The sequence below is a fragment of the Hemiscyllium ocellatum genome, chromosome 32 (genome assembly GCF_020745735.1).
Source record: "Hemiscyllium ocellatum isolate sHemOce1 chromosome 32, sHemOce1.pat.X.cur, whole genome shotgun sequence".
Lineage (NCBI taxonomy): Eukaryota > Metazoa > Chordata > Chondrichthyes > Orectolobiformes > Hemiscylliidae > Hemiscyllium > Hemiscyllium ocellatum.
Genome location: NC_083432.1, coordinates 39,597,624 through 39,623,797, shown reverse-complemented (window position 1 = coordinate 39,623,797; position 26,174 = coordinate 39,597,624). Strand labels below are relative to the sequence as shown.

The window sequence follows — 26,174 nt, the reverse complement described above, 5'->3', positions numbered from 1 at the left end:
TTTGAAGAATCTTAACATCCACCAGAGGAAATACTCCAAGATTGGAAAAGAACTATCGAATTTAGTACTGGCCTTACATTGTAATGTGTATGTCACAAACAAATGTGTCAGAGGCAGTTGTGTACACGGATTATAATCCCCTTATATTTTTGGAACACTCTAAAGACAAGAATGAGACACTTTTGTTGAAGACTTATGTTACAAACTTTTAATTTACAAATTGTACATGTTGTAAGTCGTAAGAATGTAATCGCAGATGCATTATTGCAGATTTAACTGATAAGTTTAGATGAGATTGGTATCTATTCAATATGGAAGAAGTTCATACGAACTTAGACTAAAGTCATATGCAAGTCATGGTATTGTGGTTAAGGAATAGAAACAAAAAAAAAGCCATCTTTTCATTATGATGGTACATTTTTTCTGGAAGTGGGGGGGTGTTATGATGGTGTAGGTGTGTACTGTACCTTTAAGAGAGAGAGGAAACTGGCCAGGACTGACTGAAAGCACAGAGTGCACTCAACAATTTAAAAATGTAACATTTGGTTGACACAAATAGCTGGTGTTGTGTTGCCATGGTACAAAAACAAATTCAAATTCGGCCAGTTTAAATTATGCCCAAATGACCAAAATCCAATCGAATTTAAATTTTACTGTTTGGGATGATGCCAAACCAATAAAATGATCCAACGTTTTGGAGTTTAAAACCGGATATTTGACAGTTAGAGGGAGAATAGCAAAGAGCACCTACAAGTACAGACTGCTAGCCAAATAGCTCTCTGACAGGTACCTGTCCATAAGTTGCACAACAGAAGATCAAAGAAAAGACAACCCAGGAAAATACAGAGGAAAATCTACAAAGGAGAGCCAAAAAAGCTGGCTGGTTTTGAAACGAGATTTTTTAATAAATTTCAATCAGGTTTTAAAAAAATCAGACCAGTATTGTCGGGTGGGAGATAGGTTTAAGAGAAAGGAGCTGCAAACAACTGCTGTTTTAATGTTCTCCATTGGACTTAAAGAATAAAATTGTTAACTTTTACATTAAATAGTGAGATCAGGGATAGTTCTTTGCCTCTCAAAGTTAACAGATTAAGGCGCGAGATGAGCTTCTCTGTGTATCAGGTTTAAATTAGCGGACGGGTTTACCCTGTGTATAGTAACACATTATACCACTGCTCCCCCACCCAGATTGATTAAATTCATTTCACTGTTTGTAGAATCTTGCTCTTCTTGAATGTGGTCACTTTCAAAGCAGAAATACACAGATTGAAGTTAAAGGACACATTTGTCCACATTAGGTACATCACACTTGAAGCGATGAACCAACGTGAGACCATCAGGTTTGAGAGATTTTAGCTACACATTAGAGGCTTCGATTGCTCTCGTGGGGTAAGACTTGATGAAGTCTACATGGAAAAATTCTTCCTACCAGCAATGGTATGAGGAGTGGCAGAGTGGTTAGCACTGATGCCTCACAGCACCAGGGACCAGAGTTCAATTCAACCCTCGGGTGACTGTGCGGAGTTTGCACTTTCTCAGTGTGTGTGTGCGCGCATGCGTTTCCTCCGGGTGTTCCAGTTTCCTCCCACAGTTCAAAGGTGTCATGGTTAGGTAGATTGGCCATATAGAGTTGCCCATAGTGTCCAGGGATATGCAGGCTAGGTGGATTAACTTTGGGGCTACAGGGCTGGGGTGGGTCTGGGTGGGATACTCCTTGGAGGGTTGGCGTGGACGTGATGGGCCGAATGGCCTGCTCCCACACTGTAGGGATTCCATGATAATTAACACAGGGGAAGCGATGAAGAACTTTTTGAAAAACACAGGAAAGGAAAACATCCTGGGACTCGCCGCCAAATGAAGGAAGTGCAGGCAATGAACTTAAAAAGGCGATAATCTTGCAGGGCCAGGGCAGGGAATGGATCAACTCCAGAGAGGGCTAGAATGGAGAAAATGGGACAAATAACCCCAAAAAAGTGACAGACACGCGAGAGTTAGGATGAGAAAGTCCAGTGCATGACCACTCTTCCTTGCTCAATGTAACACACAAATGTGGCCACGAGCAGCTTTTGTAAAGACCAGCGTTGTGTGTCTTAGCAGATATTAATTTAGAGAAGGCAACAGCAGTGCAAACCTCACCACATCAACTTTTCAAATTACAGAGAGATGCAAAGAATAAAAAGGGCTGCTCATCATCTTGACATCTTTAGTCTAAAACTCTTCCCCAGTGCTCATTGTATGTACACAAGAGATACAAACTATAAGGCTGAGTGTCCATATAACAGAAAAGAAAACCCATTCTTAAGCATCAAATGTACAGAACTTCTGTAATATAGCAATCCTACAACCTATTTCTTTCCAATTTCACTCAAGTAGACAGGTCTTATTTTCACACCAGCAATAATTATTACCATTGCACCTATATATGGCTCACATGCAGTCACTATACCTAGCTACCTATGTAGAGCTAGGGGTTGGGGGAGTGGGGGGTAAAGTGAGCTGGAGGTGCAAGTTAAACTGACAACAACAAGGATTCCTTGGGTACAGGATGACATGATCCAAGGGTGCGCAAACCCATTCTACGTCCTGGTGATACAATGACACTGGCGCCATCCACATCTACTTAGTCACCTTGGCACTGGTCACATACACACACTTCATTTCACACTCCAATTTTTCCCCTTGCTGCAAATACAGTTTAAATGCTAAACCTGTTATTGTTTTCACATCCATGTCCCAATGAAAACAGCTGGTTGGGGTGGTGGGGTGGATTTACAAACATTGGAAGAAGGGCGAGGAATGGAACAATTAGTTTTCACCAAGTTGCCTTGTGGAACTTAAGGTCAAACGTGCTCCAATCTGAGCATTTAAACTGTTAAATGTGCCAGTTAGAAATGTGCCAGCTTTTAATAATCAAACATTTTAAAACAATTTGCTTCTTCTAAAGAAAAGTTAAAGTAGCCGTATGTATCTCATCCTTAAAAAAAAGCATTTAAAAATCAGGCAGTGACCCGGGCTGACTTTCAGCTATCCACCTTCATTCGGCCTCTCCAGAGGAAAGGAAGTCAATATGAAATGTCAGCACACTCTTAAGATATTGCTTTGGCCCATCATGAACTGTTGGAAGAGCAGGGTCATTTAAAATAAAATTACCCTGTTTTAAGATTTAAAATTCCACGTGAACTTGTCCCACAACTTGTTGATTGCAGGTTGTTTTATTATGGCTATCCAGAGGGCTCATGTTAATTGTGGCTCTCGCTGCTGACTGATGCTGGAATACATCACTCACTGCTGTTCAACTTCCACACGCCTGCACCAAACACTGCCAAAACATCACAGTCCAAGGTTCAATCTTACAAGTACAATATAAAATAAGGGACAGACTCTAATACTTTGGTTACAGTTGTATCTTACGAGCCTCTTACAGGCCATAGCATCAAGGCAATGATAAAATTAAAACACTCTTTAAAAATGTACTCTCAAGGAAGACCCCGTTGTAAAATGCTCCCCATCAATACTTTGTCATGAAGAGCATGTTCAACATCCCTCTCTTCAATTTTCAAGGCGACCTGAGAAGGAAAGAGCAGGTCGAGGTTAGTGCAATGTGCATATCTTTTCAAATAAAAAAAAAATAGATATTATTAGTGTCAACTCAGCCCCTTTATTTAGTACATGTTCTACTTCAACCCAAAACTGACTGCCATCTATTCTGAACTCTGAAATAAGTCGCTAGACCTCAGGAGGTCCAGCCCATTAGCTGAATTGGAATTTGGGAATATATAACCCAAGAGCTCAGGTAAGAGTGGTTGGTGAATACTGAAAAGGACTGATCTCCAGATCAGTCACAACAGGCAGTCTCTCTTGCTCACTGGACGCTGCAAGCTATTCTGACTGAATGACTTCAGGTGCTGAAATGACAAAAGGATCCTGTACATTTATAGCACTTACAATAAAACCAGAACAAGCCCCACCCCAGACTTTGAACATTCAACCAGCCATCTCACCAGCCAATCTGGAAACTCTTCGGTTTCAAAAAACACGTGATCGGAAAATATGGAAGTGATTAAGATATTACAGAACCTAATGAAGAAATTCATCAGCCACGAGCTAAACTAGCATCTGGTCAGTACAGACAGGAGCTGTCGTTCACTGTCAGAGCTCAAGGTAGGAAATTAAACCAGCATTAAACAAGGATAGAATCCTATTCATGTCAGAAACAAGACAAACCAAAGGATCACAGAACCTGCACAATAGTGACTGGCCCAGTCTGGAAGGAGAACTGTGAACCAAGTCAGGCACCAGTAATGCCTCGGTTGGCAGGGTACCAGGGACAGGACCGCACAAGGGCATTTCCTAAGATAATGGTATTCAGCACTTCTGCACCAATGGTCAATTCTACTTCCACACCTGCACTCATACCTCCTGAATGTGAAGGAAATCTGAGGCACTGCAGTGTCAGGATTTGGACTGCTGTTACGTTGGGTCTCCCATGATTTAGTCGATAGATGGCGATTGTATGAGAACTGACAGCTCCCTCACAACCACCTCAGAGTGGAAACGCACAGCTGCAGCATGACGCAACAAGGATGGCTGATCATCTGCGCATAAAGCAGCACCAAGACATCCCAATGTATCCCACAGGAGTGTTACCAAACCTTAGCAGAGATAAGAGATGTAGGACAGGCGACCAAACACTTGGTCAAATGTTTTTAAAAAAGCACCATAAAAAGACGAGGGGTGTTTCAGGGGCAAAAGACAAAATCTGGGGCTTCAACAGTTGAGAAGTGTGCACAATGTGTCACTAATTTGTCTGGATGAGCATCACCATCCAGGATAAAAGTTACCCACTTGATCAGCACTCCACCTTCAACATTCACCCTTTCACCACCTGATGCAGTGTGTAGAATTTACAGAAATGCACGGTGAAATTAATGAACTGCTCGGTGGCTCAGTGGGTGAGCACTGCTGCCTCTCAGTGCCAGGGACCTAGGTTCGATTCCAGCTTTGGGCAACTGTTTGCGCAGAATTTACATATTCTCTCTGCATCCATGTGGATTTCCTCCCACAGTCCAAAGATGCACGGGTTAAAGCTATGCTAGGTAGTGTAACCAAGGTAAACTCGAGGTTACAGGGACAGGGTGGATCTGGGTGGAATGCTCTTTTTTTGTGGGGGGGGGGGGGGGGTTTGGTGCAGATTCAATGACTCAAATGGCCTCTATCTGCACTGGAGGGATTCTAGCCTCCATTAGCTAGCAACTAGAAAGACAAAAGCAGCAGATCTATGGGAATACCAACCCCTGCAGGTTCCACCCCTAGCCTCACACCATCTTGACTTAGAACCAAAGCTGCTTTGAGGTCCTGTGTGTTCCAAATGGCAGAACAATGCTTCGACCCCCAGGTAGGAGTGTTGATGCTGGGCATGGAACTCAGCAGGGAAAATGGAGGGGGGGGGAAAAGAGACGTGATTTGGAAATATATTGTCGCTCCTTCATAGTCAGTGAGTCAGAATCCTGGGACTCCCTCCTGAAAAGCTCAATGGGTGCACCACACACAGCAAAGACTGAGTCAGTCCTGGAAGACTGCTCACTACCACTTTCTGCATGACGCACAGGGACAGACAATAAACAATCCTCTAGCCAGCACACACCCCAAAAAGGATATTTGTAAAGAAATAAAAGAATATTACAGATCAGCACTGGTTAAAATCATAAATAAATCAATAAGGATAGGCGATGGCTTAGTGGAATTACTAATTAATTTGGAAACTCAGCTAATGCCCTGGGGACCGGGCTCAAATTCTGCCATAGCAGATAGTGGAATTTGAATTCAATAAAAAAAAAATCTAGAATTAAAAAATTTGAGGACCATTAGAGTATTGACAATCATTAGAAAAATGTAATCACCTTTAGGGAAGGAAATCTGCCAATGTTATCTGGTCTGGCCTATATGTGACTCCAGACCCACAGCAACGTGGTTGACTCTTGAACTGTGCTCTGGCAGCCTAGCAAGATACTCAGTTGAATCAATTGCTGCAAAGTCTCACATGGACTAAGCTCACCGCCACCTGCTCGAGGGCAACTAGGATTGGGCACTGCCGGCAAGCTAACGATGCCACAAGCCAATAAACTTGGAGCTCGGTCACTCTTACCTTACTGAGTCGAGCCTCTTTTGACCGCTTGAGAGAGAGGATTCCCCTGGATTCCAAGTGGCTACAGAGCGACAAACATTCTGACTGCTCCACCCCCGTCATCTGATGCTGGCGGCAAATCCTGCTGTACGTGTCATTGAGCTGAAACACAGAACCTTGTCAATAGCCTGCCTGCACAGCAAGTGTTCTCTTATTGGCAACATGTAGTTCAAAACATCACGTAAAAAGCAAAGTTTAAAATTGTGAATGGTTCAGACCAGAGTGAAGAGAGAGAGAAAGGATCTTCCAATAGATAAAGGATCAACAAACAAGGGGTCAAAAATGTAAAAGGCGACTGACAACACAATGGAGATTAAAACACCCAGTAAATTTTCAAGCATTGGAACAACAGGGGCACAGACAGCAGGCAAAAATGGTACAGGATATAGAACCTCTAGTAGCTGTAATTGCATGGGTTTGGGGGAGGAGAGTGGAGCTTAACTGTATCGATCTTTGGAAGAGGCAGTGCCCATTTGACGGGCAACAGTGTCTCTCAGCTTCACAGCCGCTCCGAGGGTCTGCGCACACCCATCAATGTGTGAACACAATCATTTCTGGTTTCTCCAGCCACACACTGACCTTGGAAAATGATGGGCGGCATGGTGGCTCAGTGGTTAGCAATACTGCCTCAAAGCATCAGGGACCTAGGTTCAGTACCAGCCTCAGGCATCTATCTGTGTGGAGTTTGCACATCCTCCCTGTGACAGTGTGGACTTCCTCTGGGTGATCCAGTGTCTTCCCAAAGTCCAAAGACATGCAGGTTAGGCGGATTGGCCATGTTAAATTGTCCATAGTGTCCAGGATGTGCAGGCTAGGTGGATTAGCCATGGGAAATGCAGAGTTACAGAGATGGAGGAGTGGTTGTGGTTGGGATGCTGTTCAGAGGATCAGTGTGGACCCAATGGGCTGAATGGCCTTCTTCCACACTGTCAGGATTCTATGAAATCTGCCAAATAGGTGACTCCAGACTCACAGCAGAGCAGTTGACTCTTAACTGCCCTCTGGCTCACTGGAACATTTCAGTCAGTTGAAGAGCAATTATGAATGGGTAATAAATACTGATTTGCCAATAATGCCCACATCTCTTCACAACTATGCTGTGCTGTCACTTACACCCACTCGAGTGCAAACCTACCCAAGGTTTGACATCCCATCGAGAGAATGGGAAGAGTCCCATGCCATCACAACCATTATAATTATAGAACATTTCCAGCAGGTTTGGTTCCGCTTACCTTTCCCAGAGTGACTTCTTTTACTTTCGACTCTCTGGTCAAGAGAAGCAGAGAGCAGACCAGCAGCTTCTGCTGTAGAGGAAAGCATTCATCAGACCCCGAGCTCGATGTCATGCGATCACCGTATACTTCGGAAATGACCTGGGAAATGTGTGGTAGACCCACCTTCTTCAGGCCTGGAGACTGAATCGGTGTTGCGGGAGATTCAGCTTCAAACACAAATACAGCTTAATGAATGACAGCACGGAGCCCACCTGCAAACACCAGCTGAAACCAATGCATTAACTCACCCTTAAAGAATCAACAAAAATACATCCCGGATATGGATGTAGGTTTGCTCGCTGAGTTGGAAGGTTCGTTTTCAGGCATTTTGTCACCATATTAGGTAACATCTTCAGTGAGCCTCCAAATGAAGCACGTGTGGTATGGCCCGCTTTCTAATTATATGTTTGAGTTTCCTTCGGTTGGTGACGTTACCCAGTGTGGTGACGAAATGTCTGAAAACAAACCTTGCAGCTCAGCCAGCAAACCTACATCCAGAACCTCAACCTAAGCTACAAATCTTCTCAAAACCTGCTAAAAATACATCCCGTTAAAACATGACCTTCTGCAACCTTGTACTATAACACGCCAGACATTTCTAATTAGGAGCTGGGCTAAAATGTGGAAGTGTTACACTGGATTGTAACTCTGCTAAATATAATCAGTGTGGCTCAAACAAAATGGTTTCCTACCAGTAATCAGCACCAATATCCCTCATGATCAAAACCCACAAACACAAATGGAGATGGAACAGGAGAATCAAGCAAAAGTCAGAAGATTTGAATATTTAAATGTTTGACATAGTGTAGTTTACAAAAGTTGTCCTAAGCAATGGACAAATCTTCTCAATTGGGAGATTCTGTCCCAGACATCAAAGCCAAGAAAAACATCTTCAATTCACCAGAGTGACACCTGGACTCAGTTGTCAAAAGTCAGAAGGACAGCACAACTCTTCCTCACTGTTATGACAGAGAATCAGAGAGAGAAAGAATCATTGAAGCGCTAGCGTGCACAAGCAGCCATTTGGCCCATCAAGTCCACACTGCCCCTCAGAGGAGCACTTCACTCCTGCTCTATTCCTGTAACCCTGCATTTCCCACAGCTACGCCACCTAGCCTGCTTATCTTTAAACACTACGGGCTATTTAGCACGGCCAATCCACCTAACCTGCACATCTTTGGACTGTGGGATGAAACCTCAGACAGACATGAGGAGAAACCCCGAACAGCCAGTTGCCTGAGGATGAAATTGAACCTGGGTCCCTGGCGCTGTGAGACAGTAATGAGACACCATGACACCCCCAGACACAACTGCTCACAGTATTTGAAGTCAGGCCATTCTACCACCACCACTAAAGGAATACAATGACAACTACAGCATCTTTCCTTCTCCCTGGAAGCATTTGACTAAATGCCACCATCAAAACCCACAACCACTTCCAATTAGAAGTCAAGGCAAGCAGATACATGGGAACATCAACATGATCTGCAAACCACACACCATCCAGACTTGGACACGTACGGCCATTCTTCCAGTGTCACTGAGTCAAAATCCTGGAACTGCACTGGGGGTGTCACTACACCAAATACACTGGGCAAGGCAGCAGCTTACCAGCACCTCCCCAAGGGCAACTCGGGACAGGCGATAACTGCTGACCCAGAAGAACATGCTTGCTCTGGTTAGCTCCATTCATTGAAGAGAAGACACTAAATCCTCTGAAAGGAGTGCCAGATGTAAACTGTCAATCCTTTTCAAAGAGTCATAGTGATACAGCATGGAAACAAACCCGCAGTCCAACCAGTCCATGTCAATCATAATCCCAAAATCAACTCATCCCACATGCCTGCGCTTGGTCCATAATCTCTCCAAACATTTCTTATTCATGAACTTATCCAAGTTTCTTTTAAATGTTGTAACTATACTCACATCCACCAATTCTTCTGAAAGTTCATTCCATACACGAACCACCATTTAAAAAGTTACTTGTCCTGTCTTTTTTAAAAAAATTTTTGGCCTTAAAAATATGCCCCCTAGTCTGCAAATCCCGGACCAGAGAGAAAAAAGATACCTGCCATTCACCTTATCTACATCCCTCATGATTTTATAAACCTCAATAAGGTCACCCCTACACCTCTGTCACTCCAGTGAAAAAAGTCCCTGCCTCTCCAGCCTCCTCTTATAATTCAGACCCTCCCTTCCTGCCAACATTTGGATAAATCTCTTCTGAACCCTCTGCAACTCAATAATATCCTTCCTATTCCAGGAGAGGCCTCACCAACACCAGGTACAACCTCAACAATACAAAAGTCTGCCAGAGGCCTGCAACAATACCACAGGGACCAGAGAGTCAGCACAGCACAGGAGAAGGCCATTCAGGTCATCTGACCCATGCTGGCTCCTATTGAACAATCTAATGAGGCCCATTTCCCTATCTTTCCTTGTTAAAATACGGATGCACTTCTCATTCCACTTTAGAAAGATTGCAGGGGTCCTTGAAATAGTTCAGTGGCTATTTACCAGAATGTTTGCAGGGGTTGGAGGGATTTTAGTTACAAGGTCAGGGTGAGAAAAGGGATTTATCTTCTTGAAGGAAAGGAGACAGAGGGGAGATTTGATAAAGATGCATAAAATAATGACCAGTGTACAGACAAAGAAAACTAGCCTTTTTTAGCTAACTGCACAGTGATCAGGGAACACAGATTTTTGAAAATGATCTGAGGTAAATACCAAAACAGAAGGTCAAATTACTGAGTAGTAATGGCCTCGAACTCTCTGCCTGTGAATTTTCAACAATCAACAGTTTCAATAAGAAATTTAATAGCATCTGGAGGGAACTAAATGTAAAGGGCGCCATAGATCTGACTGTAGCCTTCCCAGAATCTCTTAAGCCAAAGCATCCACTATAATGAGAGATTTTTCAGAGCCACGATACTGGAGCTAAAACCCAGAAAACTCAAAACCTCCAAAGGCACAGAGCAGCCTGGAGCCATCAACAGCAAACAAAAAAAAAGAAGAGCTTAATGGTTGCTCAGGCTGGAGGTTTGCTCGCTTTATCTTCCTGAATTTTTCAACTGTTCCAGTGAGATATTCAGCACTTTGATCAACTTACATTTCATCGTTGGCTCACCTGCAGTCTGGTTTCGAACCTTCGATTCCACAACCTCCACAGCACGTCTGCAAGCATCACCAATAGAAAGGGTCAACATCAATAACAACAAAAGGAATGCCTTTCAACAAAAAAAGGAGTGCTCATCAAATTCCATACAAAACAAAAGCTGCATTTATTGCCAATGCCACTGTTTAGTGAAATAACAAGAACACGATTGCAGGAGCACAGTATTGAAGGTTAACATCCCCACCCAATAATGCAACAGCAGGTGATAGTATCACACTGTGATTGTACACACTTGGAGAAACAAAGCATTGCTTTATCTGAAGAAACTTGGCTAATCAAGACTTCCTTTTTTTTCCCCTGAGTTGCCGCTTTCATCTATTGTGGTAACATCATTGGAACAACACAAGAACTTGGAGCAGGAGGAGGCAATTCAGCCTCTCAATCTTGCTCCACCATTTAATACAATCATGGCTGAGCTCATTCCAGCTCCAACTCCACATTTGTGCCTGGTTTCCATAACCCTTTAACTCATTAATAATTTACAGAAACAAACAAACAAAACACAGTCTAGCTGCTAAATGTATTCAGTGTCCAAGGCACTTTGGGAAAGTGAATTGTACAGATTCACAACACTGAATAGTAATTACTTGTATCTCAGTTTTAAATTTACCCACCCCTTAGCCTAAGAGGAGAAAGTGAGGTCTGCAGATGCTGGAGATCAGAGCTGAAAACGTGTTGCTGGAAAAGCGCAGGTCAGGCAGCATCCAAGGAACAGGAAATTCGACATTTCGGGCAAAATTATGCCCAAAACGTCGAATTTCCTGTTCCTTGGATGCTGCCTGACCTGCTGCGCTTTTCCAGCAACACATTTTCACCCCTTAACCTAAACCTATGATTACTCATTCTAGATTGTTGCACAAGAGGAAGCACTTACCCTATATAAATCCCCTTTAAACATCTTATATAGCTCAAGAATAGCTCCCTTCATTCTTCCATTGGGTATAGGCCTAAACTGCTCAGTTTCTCTACATAAGACAAAGTCTTTCATCTCTGAATGAATGCACCACTCTTTGCTTTGCAGCTTTGAGCAGATACCAGATGTATCAGGCAGGAGAGGGGTGGGGCAGGGAGGGAGAGAGATATTACAAAGTACTGAATTGCCATGGGGATGACTCTGGTATAGTTCCCATTCCTGATGAAGGGCTTATGCCCGAAATGTCGAATTTCCTATTCCTTGGATGCTGCCTAACCTGCTGTGCTTTAACCAGCAACACATTTTCAGCTGTGATCTCCAGCATCTGCAGACCTCATTTTTTACCCCTAGTTTAAGGGAATCTCTGCTGAAACCAACCACCTAATGACAATTCCAACTGTGTGTGCTCACCTACAAACTGTTGCATGTGCCATATAAAGCTGACTTTTTAAAAACATTAAGAATTCTACGTTAACTTTTATTTCCCCTCGTGACCAATATGCACTTCATTATTTTGTTTTTTCAATTCAGGGTCTATTAGGTTCCTATCATTCGGTGTTTCAGAGATTGCATTGCTACTTTGCCTGCTCCTGGGGGTCAGTGAAATGCAGCCAGACTCTGAAAGTCAGACTTCCCACCTGCTGCATATGAGCTACAGATGAAGGATCATACTGTACAATCAGCTGTCTGCAAACCCTGACCACAACTCCCAGCCTCAAGTACCTTCCACTGCAGAGTTCTTTGCAAGTGGCCCCTGTATACATGCACGAGCACAGAGACGGGGCACATACTTTCTATCATGTACACTGTGTGGACCTTAATCAGAGTGGTGATGTTATCCGAGCATACTAACAATACAGACAGCCCAGCGACTGATCTCACTGGATGGTGGTGACTGATAACCTCAGGTTGCTGTTTTATGGAGGGCGGTGGGAGTGGGAGAGTCACCTGTTCTTTTGTGGGCTTCAGTGGTCACTTTTTTAAAAAATGCATTGGGAACAGATACTCAAGAAAAAAAACTTCTGACGTCCAACTTCCTTTTAACCTTAGTATACCTGACCAAATCCGGCATGCCCAGGAGGATAGTTGAGCCATAATCTCATAATAGCCTTTAAAAAAAAAGGACTTGGATGAGCACTTGAAATTTCATAACATTCAAGCTATGGACCAAGTGCTGGGAAGTGGGACGAGTATAGTTTTAAAGAAGCTTTCTTGCTGGTGCTGAAGTCACTGAAGGACTCTTCTAAACTGATTGATTCTATGATTATCCAAAGGCTACTCTGGGCATCAGAGTATGTTTTGAAGAAGCATCCCCTATCTTTGATTCCACATGGGTGTAGATTCTGAAGGGGGTTCCGTAAGATCGACAAAGAGGCCAGTCAGCCCCTCCTGGCTGATGTTGGACAAGGGAAGCTGCTAGCTATAGGACAAATGATGCCAGCACTATCAATGACATCTGGTCATATGATGGGCAGTGTATAAAAAATGTCTGCCTAGGGATCCCTCCCCACTACAGAAACATTTATGGAACAGTACACAAGGGTTCTGATTACAAAGGCCTACTCCATGACCGTCTCAGAGCAGACTCAGCAGCTGGGGAATCTGGGAAATTCACTGTCTCCAGGATAAGGCCAGAGATGTTTCAGAATTCTCTGCTTCAAGAAGTTTACAGATGCTTCAACATCAAGTACGTTTGAGGCCGAGGTGGAGCAATGTTTGGTCTCACTGGAAGTCAGGGATGGGTGGGGCAGGTAGAGTGAATGTCTACGATGGGCGACAATCACAGTAAATGGCAGAGCAAGCTCAGGGGACTATTTCTTGTGTTCACAAAATCAAAGATTACCAGAACCAAAGTCTGTACAAGTCCCCTATAAGATTCCTGACTATTTTTGATGCTAACTTTTTACATTGATTCAAGAACTGTTCAGTTTTCCCCACTCAGCTGGGGTTCAGAAAAACCAAGTCCAACTTTAACAGGTAGATACGCTGATCTCCATTTCCTACCTGCACACATCCAAAGCTTTGCGAGCATCACCAGACACAGATGAAACTTTACGAGCACAGAACTGAATGGCAGCAGGATCCAAAACCTTTTCCCCAGAAACCTATATTTTTAATTAAAAACAAAAAAGAGTTGAGAGTGAAAGTTCTGAGTGCTGTACCAGGACGGCGATTGAGATGGATCTCGGTGCTTATACAGCATTGGTGTCTCAGCAAGAGACAAACTGCAGTTAAGAACTGCACATGTGACGCGCTTCGCTAACGAAATTGGGGAAATTTGGGGGAAAAAAAAGCAGTCCACCCCAGACAAACAGACAATGTTGTACCTGACTCAGCCGGTCCTGCACAATAGCAACAATCTGCTCCCTAGTGTAAGGCGGGAAGTTTAGGAGCTGAGGTTTACATTTGGGCCGGGCTTGAAGTCGGGGCAGAATCCGATCGGTCAGATCCAGTGCGTTTGCAATTCCTGGGGGTAGAATTCACAACATCGATCAATTCAGCTCAAATGGACTTTGCTCATTTGCCTATCCTGTTTGATTCCACAGGAGTCCATTCAATACAGCTGCACGTCCAAGTAAGAATCAGTTCGAAATGTGGCAACTTCATTTACACATCAGAATCGTTTGGTTTCATATTGATCTTTCCCAATTGGACCTGCAGCAGTTTATAATAAAAAGGACCATCAAGCTGAAAAATGAACTTTGATCTTCTCCATGCATAGCCAGACCATCTGTGTATTTACAAGATGTGTTTTGGTTTCATCCTTCCAGCAAAGTGTTTGATTTTTGTAGTGAACATTCTGGATTCAGTCCAGGCATCATGCACTATCAGAAAACGGAGTTTACCACACAATAACTTTCATTGCCTTTAGCTACTTGGTCAAGACTAATCACAAGGAACGCGTTTCTCATTCTAATATTTAGAGTATTTGCAGCAGGTGGCGGAACAGAAAACTAAATGTGCATCCTAACTAATGCTCTTAAATAAAACATTCAAAGTAGAAGGTGTATGCCTCAGGTTGGCTCTACCATTCAGTCACATGAAGACTGATCGCATCTTTCCATAAATCAGCCTCACCCCAATAACTTTTCACCCCACTGCTTAACAAGAATATTTCTACTGTTGCCTTAAAAAGGACTTTGCTTCCACCACCTTTTTGGGAAGGCAGAGTTCCAAAGATGAACAACCCCTTTGTGAGAAAGCAAAAATTCTCATCTAAGATGGACAGATCCTCTTACTTTTTCTTGAAAATGGTGACCACCTTGTCTTAGACTCTCACATTACAGGGAGTGTGCTTTCCACATCTACCCTGTCAAGATCCCCTAGGATCTTGTAGGTTACAATCAAATCGTCTCTTAACTCTTGTAAACATGGTCTGTCCAACATCTCCTCATAAGACAACCTGCCCATTCCAGTACCTTGAAGATACTGCAAAGAACCCAACTCAAATAAATGTTACCATCCACCCTAATATCATGTCATGCAGTTCAGCATCACATTTGACAATGCTTTTATGAAGTGCTCTGAGACTTTTTGAGGCTACATTGGTGCCTTATCATGGCACAGCTCCCTGTAGACTGCCAGCCAAGAAAGGCACTTTTCAGAAGTTTGGATAGATTATGCAGAAAACATTCAAACATTTGGTGGTAGTGGGGGTGGGGGGCAATCACTTTAGAGCGCTGGATGTAGGTTTACTCGCTGAGCTGGAAGGTACATATTCAGACGTTTCATGACCATACTAGGTAACGTCACCAATGAGCCCCCTGGATGAAGCACTAGCGGTATGACTTGCTTTCTATTTATATATTTAGGTTTCCTTGGGTTGGTGACATCATTTCCTGTTTCTTTTCTCAGGGGGTGATAAAAGTTGTTGTGTTTGTTGATAGAGTTCTGGTTGGAAGGCCATGCTTCTAGGTACTCTATCAACAAACACATCAACTTGGATCCCATTTATCATCCCCTGAGAAAAGAAACAGGAAATGACATCACCAATCCAAGGAAAGTTTAACACATATAGAAAGCGGGCCAAACCACCAGTGCTTCAGCCGGAGGCTCATTGATGATGTCACATAGCATACTGACGAAACGTCTGAAACGAACCTTCCAGCTCAGCGAGCAAACCTACATCCAGAACCTCAACCTGAACTACAAATCTTCTCCAAACTCGCTAACTTTAGACCAATACATTACAATTTATGAGGAAAGATGAACATTTACTTGCTTGCAACATATCTTCATTTTCCTAGTTTTGTTTAAACCACACTAAGTCAATCTTTAAATGGCAGCATTGCCGATTACAAGCAGAGCAAGTCCTATTTTTTGAACCAGAAACCAGAGAAATCTTTGACAAATCTTACCGATGAGCACGAGCCTAGAGTTGCTGAGACAAGGCCACTCAAACAGCGTGTAGAGGACATCCTGAGCCTTGCTGTCCAGCTGATCCATCTCATCCAGCACCAAAAGGCTGCGAATAAAATTACAGCTTCCTTAGGATCAGTAGTTTCATTAGTTCCACAATGTGGCACACACTAAAGGGCACTCATGTGTTTTTCCCTCAACACTTGTTCAATACTTTTCTATTGCCACTCCAAAACCAAAAAGGTAGACAGTAAACATCATGTTTGATGCCAATGAATTAAGGTTTAAAATGATCTCTGTTCTCACAAATTCACTTACTACTTAGAGAGGAGAAATCAGGTCACTCACCCTTAGTCTGTGTCAACATTCATAACTATCTTCTTTGTTTCACCTATGCCCCAGCTATTGTAAGCTTCTTAATCTAAAAGTCGTTCCTGAATTTCTTTTTGAACTTATTATTTTAATCACTATTGAATATCAATGACCGTCCAAACACTCCAAGCCTTTGATAGGGCACATCATTGGTTATTTGCTCCTTATCATCACAAGAGTTTCGATAAGATTACCTACAGTATGGAAATAGGCCCTTTGGCCCAAGAAGTCCATGCTGAACCTCCAAAGAGTAACCCACCTAGACCCATTCCCCTACCTTATATTTACCCCTGACTAACACACCAAACACTATGGGCAATTTAGAATGGCCAATTCACCTGACCTGCACAACTTTGGATTGTGGGAGGAAATCGGAACCTTTGGAGGAAACCCACACAGACACAGGGAGAATGTGCAAACCCCATACAGACAGTCGCCCAAGGCAGGAATTGAACCCAAGTCCCTAGTGCTGTGAGGCAACGGTGCTAACCACTGAGCCACCGTGCCACGCCAAGTAAACCACAAGTAAATCAATTTGTCCTCATTGACCTTTCATATGATGAGAGTATTTTGCAAGGCCAGCATTTGTTACCAATCCCCAATTGTCCAGAGGGCAGTTAGTGGTCACTCATTGCTGTAGGTGTGGAGTCATACGTAGACCAGACCACTTGAGGACAGCAGGCAACGCAGATTCAGGAATGATGTGTCTAATATTGGGGACATCCAGACCAGAGGGTCACAGTCTAAGGATGTGGAGTAAACTATTTTGGACTGAGAAATTTCTTCACCCAGAGGTATGTCTGTGGAATTCACTACCACAGAAAGAGGTTAAGGCCAAAACATTGTATGATTTCAAGGAGTTGGGTGTAGCACTTGGGGCTAAAAGGATCAAAGGTATGGGGGAAAAGCAGGAACAGGCTATTGGGCTGGATGATTAGCCATGATCGTAACAAATGGTGGGTCGGCCACAGAAAGCTGCGGAGGCCAGGTCATTGAGTATACTTAAAGACCGAGATCGCCGAGTTCTTGATTATCAAGAGAATCAAAAATTACAGGGAGAAGGCGAGAGAATGGGGATGAGAACCTTATCAGCCAAGACTGAGTGGTGGAGCAGACTCAGTGGGCTAAATGGCCTCATTTCTGCTCCTTTTCATATTTCCATTTTCTTGCGCAAAAAGAAGTTAGTCAATGCCAAGGCTGGCTTTCAAAATTGAATTTAAATCTCAGATACCAGGCAGGATTGTCACTAGAGTATTAGCCTGAAACTTTGTATTACCTCGACGCTGTCTTCTCCTCAATATTAAACCCATAGGTAAAGTACTTCTCAGCACTACACCTTGGTAAAACATCAATAAATAACACTTGTAGATGGCCATTTGGCCCATTTTGTCTAAGTTGGCTCTGAAGAGCAATCAACTTTTTGCAGGCCAGTTGCCTTTTGAAAGTTAACATTGAACCTGTTTCCTTCCTAACAGTGCATTCCAGATTATAACCCAACGCATTAAAAAAATTCCCCCTCAGACGAATATTAAAGCAGGGTTCAGCGATTACCAACTCTACAGCTGGTGGGGACAGTTTCTCCCTCCCTGTCTCTTCAGAAACCTTAAATAAAACTTCCTGCTTAATACGGAAATACAAGTTGCAGATCTCCCACAAAGTAGACAATTTCAGAAGACACATACACCACTGGGCCCTTGCTGGTAAGCTTCTTTTGCAGTTTTTTTGGAAAGTCTTTTCTTCTACATTTGAGTTTTCCCTTGCCAATGAGGTTGTCTGCAATGGAACAAAAAATAGCCTGCGAATTCCTCAGCGACATGCAGTTAATGGAAATGACGACTGTGTCCCCAAGTTTCTCCTGCAATGCAAGTTCAAAACAAGATTACTGACAAGTACCTTCTTCATTTCCTCTGCTTTTGAGATGAACATCAAACAAATTATTTAATCAAGGGATGGGTCATGGGGTTAACCAGAAGCTTGGGTCAAGGGCTTCAGTAATGAATTCAGTGGGAAATTTCAGAGAAATTTCTACAACTCCCACAAAATAAAAGAATGCATGACCAAAGGCAGCAGTTAAGACAACACTAAAGATGGATTTAAGGGAAGCTATACAAACACGAGGGAAAAGAAATAGAAAAGATATGTAAATTGATTTAGGTGAAGGGTGATAGGAGGCCAATGGAGCATGGACCTGTTTAGCTGAATGGCCTATTGCTGTTCTGTAAATACCATACAGTTTACAGGAAAGACATCACAGTTCACCAACATTCACACAGATATGGAGAGACACTGTTATGCATATTATCTTTGAATAGGGCTGGCAGACTGACGATCCACTGGAGTGAGAGAACAGACGATTATGTAAAATAAGGGATAACTGGGTAACACATGACTGTATACATACAGAACAAGTTAATCAGTGTTGTTAGATTTGTGATCCGTGAACAGGAAATAAAATTGAGTCAAAAGTATCTGACTGGGCTCTGACAAAGCAGCATTTTAAACTAGTATTTAACAGTATTAAACAGAAATAATTAATGTGAAATTATTCAACTGTTCATCTATACTCAACAAAACTATACTGATTTCCAAGCTCAAACACAACTATTTTTCAACTCCATCGCTTCCTGCTCAGAAGGAACTGCCTTCTTTCAGGGCAGCACCACAAGTGTCAGGTGTTCTCCACTATCACACATTCTTCACAACCTGGAGTGTTAAACCTGTCATCATCAGCGTCCAGCCTTTTCAATTTTGTGACTCTAAAGGTTTGAAAAGGTCAATCCTTGGTAAAAGTGACTCATTAACCATGAACCATTTCAAGATCTGCCTCAGATTGATGGTATGACTATTTACAGGTAAGACGGTGAGATATAGGAGCAGAATTTGGGCAGTTCATTGAATACGAAGCAATCTGTGTTGTGGCTGATACATTTTCAACCCCATTCACCTGTGTTCTCCCTGTAATCTTGATTCCCTTACTAATCAAGGGCCGCTCTCTGTTTTAATACACTCAATGTCTTGGTCTCCATAGCTCTCTGCAGCAATGAGTTGCACAGGTTCACCACCTCCTGACTGAGGGACTTCTTTCTGATCTTAGTTCTAAGGGTCATTGCTTCACTAAGGGTATGCCCTTGGGTCCTAGTCTCTCCAACTAATGGAAACATCACCCTTAGATTCATTTTATAGGCTTCCTAGTATTCTTTAGGTTTTAATCAGATCCCCCTCATCTTTCTAAACTGCATCAAGTACAGACCCAGTGTCCTCAACCACTCCTCATACGACAAGGCCTTCATTCCCAGGATCATTCTTGTAAACCTCCTCTGGACCCCCTTCAATGTCAGCACATCGTTCCTTAGATTTGGGGCTTGAAACTGCTCACCATGTTCCAAATGGTATCTGACCATCAGCTGACACCGCCTCAGCAATATAAGCCTGCTTCTTGTATCCAAGCCCCTTTGAAATGAATATTAACATTGCATTTACCTTTCGAACTGAAAACTGAACATGCCTGGGAACCTTAAGAGAATCATGAATGAGGCCTCCCTTGTGCTTCAGATTTCTGAAGCATTTCCCCATTTGGAAAATAGTCTATGCCAGTAATCCCTCCTATCAAATTGCATAACCTAACACTTTCCCACGTTGTATTCCGGCCGCTACGTCTTTGCCCTCTCTCCCAGCCTGTCCAAGTCCTTCTGCAGCCTGCCACTTCATCATCACTATCTGTCCCTTCACCAATCTTTGACTCATCTGCAAACCGAGCAACAATGCCCTCAGTCTCCTTACCCAGATCATTAATGTCTAACATGAATAGCCGTGGTCCCAACACAGCCCCCTTATGGAACTCCACTAATCAACAGGTGCCATCCTTTATCTCCGCTCTCTGCCTTCTGCCATTCAGCCGATCCTCTATCCATGCCAGAACTTGCCCTTCATACCATGGCCTCATCTTATTTCACAGCCTCTTGAGCAGCACCTTGTCAAAGGTCTTCTAGAAATCTAAATAGATCACATCCACCAGCTCACCCCTATCTCACTTGCTTGTTACCTCCTCAAAATAATTCTAATAGGTTTGTCAGGCACATGGCCACAAGGCTCCAAGGAATGCAGGTCAGCAACGTCAAAAAGACAACCCTTGACAGGATATTTCTTCGACTGTAGGGAAGATGCATTCTCCCATGTGGGTAACGAGGAGAAGGTACTGGTGACAGGAATTGAAGTAGTGTTGGACTTTGAACATTTTCTAGGATGTTCTTCCAGATAGCGTTATAGAGGCATCACGGAATTTTGGAACAATTTCCAATTCAAACACACGAGACTCCAAGTTGCTTAAGTGGAGAACCTGGATCTTTCTTGACTGTTCAGTTCAAACAGATTTCACAACGTACAATGGAGAAATCAAGAAAAATAAAACAAGCAATGTGGAGTTCTAAGAAATTTATTCAACTCACTTAATATATTCACTCTTTGCTACGCTGTCTTATCTGATGAAATATTTCCAACACCCTTTCTTTCAAGAAAAAGCAATGGTCAGGTTTCAGACTGTAATAAAAACAGGCAAGTGCTGGAATTACTCAGCAGATCCAGGAGAGAGTGAAACAGGTTAACTCAAGTCAAGGGGCAGTACAGTTAGCACTGCTGCATCTCAGCACCAGGGACCCAGGGTCGATTTCAGCCTTGGGTGACTGCATATGGAGTTTGTACGTTCTCCCAGTTTCCGTGTGGGTTTCCACTGGGTGCTCCAGTTACCTCCCACAGTCCAAAAGATGTGTGGGTAAGGTAGATTAGCCATGGGAAATGAGGAGTTATGGAGATTGGGGGGGGGGAATCTGTGGAGGATGGGCTGAATGGCCTCTTTCTTCACTACAGGAGTTATATGAAATACATCAGTTGTAAAGAAGAGTCATATCAGACTCAGCATCTACTGTTTTCTCTCTACAATGATGCTGCCAGGTCTGTAGAGTATCTCCAGCAGTTAATATTTATATTTCACACTTCCAGCATCTTCAGTTCTTTGTTTTATTTCAAACTCTAGTACCTTTAGGTCCTCGATAATTCGTTCCACACACGCAGTTTTCCCTGTGCCAGGTGCTCCTGAAACATAAAGACTCCCGGGCTTCTCCTCACTGACGTGATTTGTTATAAACTGAGAGATAACTTCAGTCTCATGCTCACGTGCGAGAAGGCGCTCTGGAATGGTTGTGTTCAGCACCTGCTTGGTTTGTAGATAACATGCACCTGAAACAGTGGAAATGGGCGATTAATCAAAGGAAGCCCAAAGCTCTGCACTGAATCACAGGGATACTGTGCAACAGAAAGACAGCTAAAACACCCCGAGATGTTCTGCGCTCGAAGCAGCTCACAAATGCAATATATTTCAATAACAACATTTGGCAGTAAGAGTTGTTGTGGCCTGCTGAATGATGTCCATTTGAAACTTTACTGAAGTATGTAAATTTTACCAAATCAGTGTAAATGGGAATCACATGACATTAATACTTTGTTGAATTTAATAGGCTACACGCTCTACAGATCGGAATAAGCATGTAGGAGGCTGGGGAGGGGAAAGGAAAACAATAGGAGAAAAATAATAACAAGCTGCTTCTGTCAGTTTGCACAGCAGCTATGACTGAAAAAGAGAAGCATGCAGTAATTCAAGACTGACTCTGCATTCGGAAAATGTCCACTCTTGGCATCAAGCAGGGTCAAACCGGTTTTTATTTGAAGACAGACTGCCCAAGAATACCAGCATAGGACATCTTTGGTTTAGTGGGTCACACACTTCCAACAGAGTACAAAGGTTGCACATGGAGACCTGACCCAAGACTTCCACACCAAGGCAAGCTGACGCTCCAGTACAGTCCTGAGGGAGTACTGCATTGTTGGAGGAACAACTGCAATATTTCAAACAAAACAGGAAAATCTTACATTACATTCTACTCAAGGAATCAAGATCAATTTTAAATGAACGCACCTTGCTGTTTTAAATGCCTTGCAATGGGAGACAAGGGTGCAGGGAGGTGGTTTTTGGAACAAGGAGTCTCATCCCCCTTCTTGAGAGGACATCCTGTCCGCTCTGGTGATTTATGGGCAGAGAGTGATCTGTGCCTTGCTGCCAGTTTTAATGGGCTCCCACCAAATTCCAACTTCCGACCTCTAGGGGTTAATGGAGCCACAGGCTGATTTTCCTTCTTCCTTTTGGTTGGTGAGCACTCCAGGGGCTGTGGTACATTACAAAGGTTCTCAACACCTACAAAGTTTAAAGACAGATTGTTTCAGAACAGTATTTTACTGTAGACAAAGCCCTCCCTTCATGACCCCTGCTTGGATGGACATGTGAACATCCTATCCTGACAGAAATCCTGAGCGACTATAATTAAATCCTTCCCCTTCATGGAAGCTTCTCTTTCTGTTGTATATAGTCATGGGCACCACAGGCAGTGCAGAAACTATTTACTAAAATGGCTCCAGGTCTGAGATACCTCTGAGAGTTACAAGGCTAGATTAAAGAAATTGGAACTGTTCACTGGAACTTGGACAGAATGCAGCTGAGAGACCTGATAGCGGTTTTCCAAATCCCGAATGAGGGGACAGAGTAGATAGGGAGAAGCTGTTCCCCTCGTAAAAGACAATAGAACAAATGAGAGGACATCAATTTAAAGAGATGTGCAAATGAAAGAAGGGTGATGTGAGAAATAACATTTGCACACAGCGAGTAGTTAGGGTATCCCTGGAAACATGGAGGAGTTAGGTTCACTTGAGACATTTAGGGCATTGAATAATTATTTGGATAGAAATAGTGCGTAGGGATATGGGGTAAAATGCAGGAGGGTGGCACGGGGTAGTAAAACCAGTATATAGGATTAATGGGCCAAATAGCCACCTTACAGCTGTAACTGTTCTGTGATTCCAGGTATACAAACCACGACCTTTCAGCAAATTCCAGTTGTTGATGACCTGTGGCTTTCTCCCCATGTCTGAGTGCCAAATCTTTAAAATTCTTTTCTTAAAGAAAATCTCAAGACCCATTCAAGGTCAAATCACCTTTACCAATCCAAGCTGCACAACCCTTCAATATTCATAATTGAGAGTGTGTTGCTGGAAAAGCACAGCAGGTCAGGCAGCATCCATGGAGCAGGAAAATTGACGTTTTGGGTCAGAGTCCTTCATTCCTGGTGCTATTTGATTCCCACCTTCTCTGAACAGGTTGATTAAAAATACAGTACTGAAAGAAAGAAGGATTGATGGCTGCAATCTATCCAAATCAGAATACAGCACAGACCTCTGGCTCAATTCATGTTGCTACCATGGCACTGCCAATTTGCATAAAGGAGACATGGCTCAGGGTGGAAGAATTGAAAAAGAGTGCTTGCAAATATTTCAATGAATCACAAAGGTTTTCAGGCAGAATAAGACCATTCAGCCCATCAGCTCTGCACCTGCTCTCCAAATGAGCTTCATGACTTCAGTACAATTCTTGTGTATTTGCCCCATACTCTCCTGCATTGTTTCTACTTAAATGAACATATAATACCATCTTGAATACCTCAGTTGAACCTGCCTCTGCCCTATTTCCAGGCTGTGCTTCCCAGACCCAAACCACTGGTTGTGAGAAAGTTTCTTTCCTTGCATCAGATTGCTTCTTTTGCAAGTCACTTTAAATCTGTGCCCTCTCAACCTTCGCCCTTTTGTGAGTGGGAACAGTTTCTCCCTAATTATTATGTACAGATCCCTCTTGATTTTGAAAACTGTCAAACAGCCATGCCTCCTGGCCCAGTGGCAGTGTTCCCATCTCCCTCCTTTCTCATACTGAGTTGGGAGCCTAATTAATCATCAGTGACCCTTGGCAAATCAAAACAAAAGAGGCACTTGTCTTACATAAAAAGTTACAGTAACAGCTCCACATCTACCCTCTCAAGTCCCCTAAGAATCTTATACATTTCAATAAGGTTGCCACTCATCTGTCTAAATTTTAATGAGTACAAACCAAATCTACTTAACCTCCCATCATAAGGGGATCTCTCCATACCCCACATCAGTCTAATGAACCTTCTCCAGATGATCTCAATTGCCAGTATACAAGGTACTCTGGGTATGGCCCAACTGGGGCCTTGATCGTTTTTAGCAAGGCCTCCCTAATATTGTCGCCCATTCCCTTCGAAATGAAGGTTGATAACCTCTCAACTGACTTCTGAAATGGCCTAGCCAGCTGGTTTGCTGTGACAAAGCTTTATGGGGGGGGGGGGAAACAACGAGAAACATCTCAAACTGACTAGCACCAGGACTGCAAGGGTTCAGTAAAGTAGCCAACATCACCTTCACATGAGCAATAAATGCAGGTCTTGTCAGTAATGCTCATAAAAAAATCTTTCACCTCATCTGGTTCTGAACAGATGGTGCTGTGGCCAACATTTAGCAATGTTGACGTTAACAAATTGTTCTTTTTTTAAAAAGAACAGGAAACATGGTACTTCTTGTCATCTGTGAAAGTGGATTTACAGCCATCAAGGAGACAGCTGCGGCCATCTCAGAGGTGCATGGAGCAGGCTGGGTGAGTCAAAGATCTCTTTATGTTGGGCTTAAAGCAAACAGCACTGACTGGCATTTAGAAACAAGACATTCAGGGGTAAAATTCGGGAGCCTTATATCAAGTTAAAAAAGTACAATTTTTTTTCGAATGGGCGGCACGGTGGCACAGTGGTTAGCACTGCTGCCTCACAGCGCCTGAGACCCGGGTTCAATTCCCAACTCAGGCGACTGACTGTGTGGAGTTTGCACGTTCTCCCCGTGTCTGCGTGGGTTTCCTCCGGGTGTTCCGGTTTCCTCCCACAGTCCAAAGATGTGCGGGTCAGGTGAATTGGCCATGCTAAATTGCCCGCAGTGTTAGGTAAGGGGTAAATGTAGGGGTATGGGTGGGTTGCTCTTCGGAGGGTCGGTGTGGACTTATTGGGCCGAAGGGCCTGTTTCCACACTGTAAGTAATCTAGTCTAATCTAAAACAGAGAAGAGCTTGTCAGATGGAAAAGGAAACAGTCACCGCAAGGGTTTTAAGACAAAGCAGACCAACAAATAAACCAATAGCTTTTAACCCTTTAAAGGGCAGCATTACCGAGACGCTTTCGGGGACTGAGTGGCTGTTTCTGGTTTGTGGGCGGCGATCCTTGACTTTCTTTATTCACCGCGCGGCACTGGGCTAATTTCTTCTTGGGGAAGTCGATGGTGGTTTGTGTCCTGGTCTTCCATGTAGAAGGCATGTTGGCAAAACTGGGTTTGATATCTGCTGAGATTAAAAACACCCAGAAGAGGGTTAGAGAAACCAAGAGCGAGGAGAAAGGGAAGGAATTAAAGGAAGCAGTGACACATGCAGAGGGGGAAAAATAAACTACTTTAAATCGCGTTAAAAGTTTAATACTTGGGTTACAGTAAAACAGAGAAAAATATTATTGCACCCAAAGCTGAGTTAAAGCACAGAGGAAATTATTAAACACAAAATAATTACAGAAGCAGAAAATTTAAACTTGAACCAGATTAGAGCAAATTAGTTTTTGAAAAGAGAGGAAGGGAGGATTAAACCCAGAACACAATTACAGGAAGGACAAACCATTACTTAGAGGGATTAAACCCGTTACAAAATTAGGGAGAAAGGATTAAATGAAGGAATACTATTTTAAATTTTATTTCAAATTAAGAGAAATTAGTGCAGCCAAAATATGAAGCAAGATTCTCTCCAGACTAACCTGATGGCAGCTTGGATCCTCCTCCTCGCTGAGTTCAGCGGCACAGACCGAGCTCAGTATCCGGCACTCGCTCTACTCGAAACGGGCAGTTTGGGTGAGACCGATCCCAATCCCTGTGAGAGAGAGTGTGTGTGTTTATTGATCCCAGTCCGTCTGAGTGTGTGTTT

General features: G+C 43.2%; 1 protein-coding gene across 2 annotated transcripts; it reads right to left on the bottom strand.

The window, feature by feature from the left end:
- Window positions 1-243: 243 nt before the first annotated feature.
- On the bottom strand, window positions 244-26,174 carry cdc6 (cell division cycle 6 homolog (S. cerevisiae)). Of its 2 annotated transcripts, none has more exons than XM_060848644.1 (12): window positions 26,008-26,174; window positions 25,380-25,550; window positions 22,246-22,521; window positions 21,310-21,509; window positions 17,960-18,132; window positions 15,905-16,011; window positions 13,874-14,013; window positions 13,551-13,651; window positions 10,568-10,632; window positions 7,417-7,625; window positions 6,146-6,286; window positions 244-3,566 (listed from the first exon to the last, which is right to left on the bottom strand). In XM_060848644.1, exons 2-12 carry the CDS (start codon window positions 25,522-25,524, stop codon window positions 3,477-3,479), a joined length of 1,647 nt encoding a protein of 548 aa, XP_060704627.1. In that variant the 5' UTR covers window positions 25,525-25,550; window positions 26,008-26,174; the 3' UTR covers window positions 244-3,476. The 2 variants fall into 2 exon arrangements, with proteins under 2 accessions (XP_060704627.1, XP_060704626.1); XM_060848643.1 differs by having other exon boundaries at window positions 25,380-25,547.